This window comes from Chenopodium album, chromosome 12, assembly GCF_948465745.1.
Source record: "Chenopodium album chromosome 12, dcCheAlbu1.1, whole genome shotgun sequence".
In the NCBI taxonomy this organism is placed as follows: Eukaryota; Viridiplantae; Streptophyta; class Magnoliopsida; order Caryophyllales; family Amaranthaceae; genus Chenopodium; species Chenopodium album.
Genome location: NC_137845.1, coordinates 44,833,098 through 44,840,494, shown reverse-complemented (window position 1 = coordinate 44,840,494; position 7,397 = coordinate 44,833,098). Strand labels below are relative to the sequence as shown.

The 7,397-nt window shown below is 36.5% G+C and overlaps 1 protein-coding gene across 5 annotated transcripts; it reads left to right on the top strand.

Moving 5' to 3' along the window:
* Positions 1-1,279: 1,279 nt before the first annotated feature.
* Positions 1,280-6,521, top strand: LOC145572448 (protein FAR-RED ELONGATED HYPOCOTYL 3-like). 5 transcript variants are annotated; one of them, XM_081631425.1, is made up of 5 exons: positions 1,280-1,614; positions 2,042-3,466; positions 5,535-5,820; positions 5,894-5,957; positions 6,060-6,521. In XM_081631425.1, exon 2 carries the CDS (start codon positions 2,188-2,190, stop codon positions 2,857-2,859), a length of 672 nt encoding a protein of 223 aa, XP_081487551.1. In that variant the 5' UTR covers positions 1,280-1,614; positions 2,042-2,187; the 3' UTR covers positions 2,860-3,466; positions 5,535-5,820; positions 5,894-5,957; positions 6,060-6,521. The 5 variants fall into 5 exon arrangements, with proteins under 5 accessions (XP_081487551.1, XP_081487553.1, XP_081487552.1 ...); XM_081631427.1 differs by having other exon boundaries at positions 4,259-5,809; positions 6,107-6,519; XM_081631426.1 differs by having other exon boundaries at positions 4,259-5,820; positions 6,107-6,519.
* Positions 6,522-7,397: the final 876 nt, after the last annotated feature.

Genomic DNA, 7,397 nt, shown 5'->3' with positions numbered 1-7,397 from the left:
GAGAGTTGGGCACCCCTTTTTATACATTATTTTTTTTAAAAAAAATAATAATGCTGCGACCGTTCTAGAAAATGGTCGCAAAAGAATTACTTTTATTTAGAATTATTTTACACATGTACTTTATTAAAAAAAATTTAATATATTTGCGACCGTTTTATAGCCAAAAACGGTCGCAAATCTGCGACCACTTTGGAAACAGTCGTAATCTTGCAACTGGGAACAAATCAGTCACAAATTTCATATTTGCGACCGTTTTTGTGACAGTTGTAGAAAAACGGTCGCAATTTGACCGAATTTTATTAGTGATTATCCTTCGTTACCGTTATATTGTTCCCAAGGACCAGCAAAATCAAAATAGCGAAATTCTTTGGTCATCACAAAAGGATTGGAAACTACACGTTTCTCTGGATCATCGTAGCGTACTTCTACATATCCACTCATAGGAACGTATTTTCGTAATGGATTACCCTCGAATCCATAATCTGTTTATATAATATAAAATTGAGATCATATGAGAACCTAAGGCTAAAATGTGAACTAGAAAACAATAAAGATCGTCAGATCTAATCAATAAGCGTGCGCGATCAATGGCTCAGATTTAATCAGATATATGAAATACTTTTCGCGAAATTCTAAGCGCGAATCTCCCTCTTTCGCGATTTTCTCTCCCTATTTGAACACTCAAAATCAACTAAAAACCACCATAATTGCCAATGATAATTGCTCCACTATGCTATAACTAGCACAATTTAACTTTCCCGCTCTTTCTTCCTCCAGTTTTGGAAAAAAAATTGTCATAAACTGACAAAAATCTATGTATACTTTGAATTTTGAAATGTACACTGTTATGTTTACTTTTGTAGCAATTTCTTACTTATTGTTGTGTTTTTTGGTTGAATTTCTTAAAATTGAAGTAGAAGAAGTATGAAATTTGATGTTAAGTTAAAATCGAGGTGATTCAAACATCAAATTTTGCGACATTCAGGTATACTTTTGAAATATATCCTAATTTCATTACATTTACTTTTGATTTGGATTTTTTGTTTACTTTTGTGAAATGAATCATGTTTTAAGTGATTTGTAACTTATTTTAGTAATTTCTGGATGAATTTGCTGCAATTCCGTTTGGTTTACTTTACATTTGGTTAGGAATTTGATCGAAACTTTTGTTTATAAATTGTGAGTATTGGTGTGTGTGTTTAAGTAGGAATTTGTGTGTTTTATTATGTTTGTATAAATTTTTAATTTGCATGCAATTATAATCAAGTATTTGTTTTTTGGTGGAAAAAAATTGATGTATATATTGTTGAGAGAGCCCCAGTTCCTCATGATGAGGAACAATTGGGTTTCTCACGATGGTATTTTGGAAATTATTTTCATGTTTATCACTTCATGAGCTGCTGAGTAGGATTTCGTGGGGATAGCTTATGTGTCAATATGTTTGAGTAATGTCGTTACCAATTAAACGATTTCACCCAACTCATCTTTAGTAGCTTTTAAGTTCTCTCTCTCCTCTCTATCAATGGCGTTCTGTCCTGTATTGAAGGTCGTGGAGATTACACACCAGACGACAAACTCGGGTATTGAAGATGTATAATTTGTATGAACTAAAAGGTAAGTGAGGTTTTCTACTCTCTTTCTTCGTAGCTTCTTCAAGGTAGTTATAATTTTTCAGATCTAAGGTTTTGATGTGATCTTCTGTGATGAGACAACAATTCATGAAATTGAATTCATAATTCCCAGCGATATCTAAATAATTTTGAAATTAATGGGATTAGGCTCACTCCCTCTGTTTGAATCGATTTGATTTTAGCGAGTAATGGCTGATTGATTATCCGTAAACACAAAATTGTCGTATTCCAATTATTTGTGGATTAGAATTAGCTATCAACAAACATTTTATTCAAGGATAGAAAAGTGAATATATCCCTTTTTAATGCCATTATACCTGCACCCTTGCTGTACTATTTTTTTCATTGTATTATTTTGGCAGTATCATCTTGTTGTGCACTGATTGCAATTATATTTTCTCATATTTTAGATTAATTATGAGTCTATTTGAAATTGAGGGTACGACAGAAGTATTTGAATGTGGGAAGCAATGTGATAGGGATATATTTAATGGTTTACTAGCTCGTATTCAGTTGTTATGTTGGTATCTTGTATGTGAAAGGTGATTTGTTTTTGATGGATACTGTGTGTATGGAAATTGAATTGGAAAATGAAGGAGTTATAAGGGGCAGTGAGGTTGGGGTTGGTGATAGGGGCAGTGGAGTTAAGTTTAGGAGTAACATTTATGTGGAGGAGGGTAATGATATGGAGGGTATAGAAGACATAGTTGTTACAGATAGTTGTGGTCAAGGTGTTGGTGTAGGTACAGTGGACATGAATGTTAGGTATTTATCCCCCCTGAAAACACTTCATACAACTCACACTGTGGTTGGTAGCAATGAAATGACTGTAATTGTTGAGGAGCCTAAAGAAGGGATGGTCTTCCGGTCTTTCCAAGAGGTAGAAGCGTACTATAAGGAGTATGCTGAGCAGATGGGTTTTGGAGTGTCTAGGGTTCAAGGTGTAAATTCTAAGACGGACAAGAAGCAAAGAATAGATATAACGTGGAAGTCTGAGTGTTGGGGAAAACCCGACATGAGGGCTAGGAGGGAAGCGAAGAAGGGTTTTGGTGGTTCAGATGGTTTAGTTGATAGGGTGGTATGTGAGTATGAGTTAAGTCGTATGAAGAGGACCTCGAAAAAGTGCAAATGCGAGGCCCGTGTTTATGCTAGAATGAATGACGATGGATTGTGGACCGTGCACTTAGAGCATAATCACAAGATTGATCGGCAAATTCTAAGCTTGTGAAGGAGTACCGCATGAAGCACATGACCTCTAAAGTGAAGAAGAAGTTGATGGATTACTATAAGCAAGGTGTACCAATTTCTCAAATACATGGTTACATGGCAACCGAACGAAACGGAATGGATAACATGTCTCTCACTGTCAAAGATTTACAACATGAGGTGTACAAGGCTAGGCGGTTGAAGATGGTTGGAGGGGACTCGGTGGAAATGATGGAGTATTTTGAAAAAATGCAATCCGGTAACCAAAATGTTTTCGACGTTCGACGTTTGGATGAAGAAGGGAGGCTTAAGGATATGTTGTAGGTTGATGCAAGAAGTAGGGTATCTTTTGAGGACTTTGGTGATGCGGTTTGCTTCGACGCAACATACCTAACAAATGAATACGAGCTCCCATTTGCGAACTTTGTTGGTGTGAACCACCATGGGCAATCGTTGTTGGTTGGATGTGCTCTTGTTTCACATGAAGACTGTGATACATTTGCGTGGATTTTTCGACAGTGGCTAGCTTGTATGAATAACCGAGTTGAAGTTATGCCAAACACGATGCATCGTTGGTGCATATGGCATATCATGAGCAAGATCCCTGACAAACTTGGCAAGTGTGCACAGTAAGTGGTTTACACAATAATTACTTTGTTTGTGATAATTTTCTGCCCTTTTTAGTTGATATATTGGCTGTATATATGATTATTTGATATATTTACTGTATTTCTAACTATATTCTGCCTATATATGATTATTTGACATATTTGCTGTATATCTGATTATATTCTGCCCTTTATATGCATCTGAATAGCTTCTGTGTTGGAAGAAAAATATAATAATCGCAATGCTTATTTAGTGTCCTACATTTTAGGTGGTTGTTGTTCCAACTTATTCTGTATGATGTACTAAATCTGATATCATAATACTTTGTGGATTCTAGTGTTAGTTAATCTGTTGTTCCGCTGTCTAAATTATCTTAATGCTTTTAGAAGGCTTTTTTCCATTGGAGTCCAAGGTGACAAAACTTCAAATATCCAGTAATAGCTAATAGCTACTATTAGTAGTATGAAATATAGCTCACCCTGAACCTATTCTTGAATAAGTGAATTTGCTTGAGCATAAATCATATGATTTGCAATTTGTATCAATATTCCCCAATATTGTTGCTGTCAGGAGGTTATTTATCCAATGGAGTCCAAGTTGCTAGTAACATATTAGGCTATTTAGCCATAATTTTGTATGGAAAAATGGCAGACAGAGTAATGGCTCGTGTTGATAAATTTTACATTAAGTGGGTTTAAGCTGTTGTTCTACTATCAGCTACTTTGTTGTTATGCTGTTCTCATGTTGTGATGTTCTGCTGTCAAATAAACTGTTATTCTGTTGTAAAAAAAATGTTTCTCACTTTTGTATAGTTACCGAGAATTCATCTACCCCCTCAAAGCGGTGGTGTACGAGAGCTTCGATCCCGAAGAGTTCCATACCCGATGGGCAGAACTTATTATTGAGTATGGGTTGGAGGACAATGAATGGCTGCAGAGCCTACACAAAGAGAGTCATATGTGGGTGCCTACATACATGAAGGAGTTTTTTTAGGCCGGTATGAAGACCACACAAAGGCTGGAGAGCATCAATCGGTTTTTTGATGGTTATGTGAGCCGCAAAACCAAACTACATGAGTTTCCTCAGAAATATACCATGGCTTTAAATCAACGCGTTCGAGATGAAGTGAGTGCAGATAAGCGTTGCTCGAAGTACCTTAGGAGGTTGGTTAGTGGCTACACAGTTGAAAAAGTTTTCAAAAGTTGTACACGGACAACAAGTTTCAAGAAGTTCAAACGGAGTGTTCGAGAACAATGTACTGCAACGTGCGAGGAGAAAAGGTTTTGTCTGAAAATTGTATTCAATATTTGGTGATCGATCGTGTGTGGATAGTATCTCCGGGTGCTAATGAGGATGTCCTTACTGATAAGCGACGACTCTACAATGTTACATTTTGTCCGATGACAAAGGAAGTGCAATCCTATTATAGGAAGCATGAGACAAGTGGCATACTTTGCAAACATTGTATTCGGATTCCCGACAAAAACTTGCTTGAAGAGGTGCCAGAAAAGTACATTTTAGCCCGTTGGAGGAAGGACATACCATGAAATCACACAAGGGTGAAGGTGTCTTACCATGATTCGGGCGACACGGACAATGTGAAGAGATTTAACAAAATGATGGCCAAATTCGAACCGTTATGTGAAACAGCTGCCATAATGAACGATCAAATAGTCAATATGGTAATTGAAGCACTGTCGAAGCTTCAAATAGCTATTAATGACTGTAAGGAAAAGAAGAGTAAGGAACACGTTTGTGTAGTGAGTACCTATCATCAGCCGGTGAAGAGGGGACGTTTTCCTCGGTTCAGAACCCATTTCCTACTGTTGTGGAGCCAGCAGACCCCTGTCCAATTTCCATGGACCCTGATATCAAAGACCCTATTATTAAGAAAAGGAAGAGGGGCAGGCCAAAGGCTTCGAGGCACAAGACACTAGCTGAAACCGGATATAAGAAAACCAACACCAAAAAGAAACTGCAAGCCACTATAAGATTTAGTCATTTCCTTCTTTATTTAAGCCTCTTACTGCTTATCCTTTTGTTATTTAATTCACTTCCTGTATCTGACTGCTATTTGGATTCAAACAGGATGCTGAAATTAATGTTGAGGAGGATGGACAGGCAACTAAAGGGAAGGAGACAGCCAAGGGAGTGGGAAAGGCTAGGACAGATAACGGAAAAGGAAAGGCAGAACCAATTAGGGGAAAGGGAAATGCAGACCAAAGTCAGGGAAAGGGGGAATCCCTAGCTGGTCGGGGAAAGGGGAATTCACAGATAACTACGGTCAAGGATAAGGAGAAGGCCATTCCAATCACGGGGAAGGACATTCCAATCAAGGGGAAGGCAAACACGTCTTCTCGCAAGTAATATTTAAGTAGGATAACTACATTTATGTCATTCAATTTCACTGAGTATTTATAACAACTTTAACATATCTCAACTCACAGGTGAAGGAGAAGCGTCTAGATGAACTAATGACCTAAGACACCATTATAGATGGCTGCATAAAAGGTACTTACATTTATATTCTAAAATATTTATTACATTAGCAGAATTTATACGTTTCCATGATTTGAATTTCATAAGCATTCTGTACCTGATTGTCATTTACAGGGAACGAGAAATTTCTCTCTGAAATCTGAGCTTTGAAATCTTTACAGATGGGGTATTTGAGACTAATTTTTTCTACATTACTGAAGAACTATTACTGTTTCCAAATGGGGTATTGTTTGACCTGTTTCAAGAGCTCCACATGTGGAAGCTAATCAAGAACCATTGAGAACCGGTCATGTTTAAATACACTTCTAGTATTGCTATGAAAGGTGTTGTTTACAGATTATGTTAGTTGTAAGTTAATTCTAGAACTCTTTATGCGTAAGGTTAATAGGCCATCAACTTAAAATTTGGAACTTATTTATGTGTACCTCTAGATTTGGATGTTAGTTGGCATATTATGATTTGGTCGTTCGTGGAATAGTTTGCAATGATTTTATCAATGTTGGTTATTTGGAACCTCTCATTGTATTAACTCCTGGCATGAGAACTTATCACTTGAATTTACAAGATGAGTGCAATATTCCTACAAATGTTTGATTAAATTAGAATTTCCTGGGTATTTTCCCACTTAACAGGTACAAAGCACACTACTATATGTATTTCCCCTACTTTAACAGCAACAATTACATAAGAATCTACTATAATTATTGGCTAATGTGCTATTGAACGTGTTACATATGTTTCTAAATTTTAATGAATTAAGTTTCGATATTTTATTGATGACAATGATGACTACTCCAGAGAAGTCTTGCATGGCCTTTCTAGATTCACTATGCCCAGTACTTCTTATGGCCCACTCTGTATGTTGTCCACTAACACAGTGGTAATTGGGCCATCCCACTAATGGGTCGTGACTTAGGCCTGCCCGATATGAAGACTTAAATTCTGAAATTATACTCGTATAAATTTACTATACAGTGTGTTATCCTATTCACTAATTACCTATTTTTTAAACAACCCAAATTCTACTGTGTGTAACATTATTATGTGTGGAACATTATACTCTAGGCCTAAGTCATAAATAACACAATATAGTAGACGGATCTTAACAATAACACTTATAAATAACACAACACACATTAACACTTATATTATCACAACACGGTACATAATCAACATAATTAAAAGGCATGAATGCCTTCATTACTACTACTTACTACTTAAGAAATAATATTTAGTCGTTTAGTGCTTAGGACTACCCATAGAAAATGTTTATTTTACCCACTTAAAAGGCATGAACGACTTCATTAGTACTCTAAAACACCACACTCAATAGAATCCACTAATACAACTAAAAGGCTACCTTTACTCCAAACTAGTCACAACACCATTCCTTTATCATCAACTTATCCGGATTCTGCCATGAAGTAGAGTCGAACCTCATTTGGAAATACG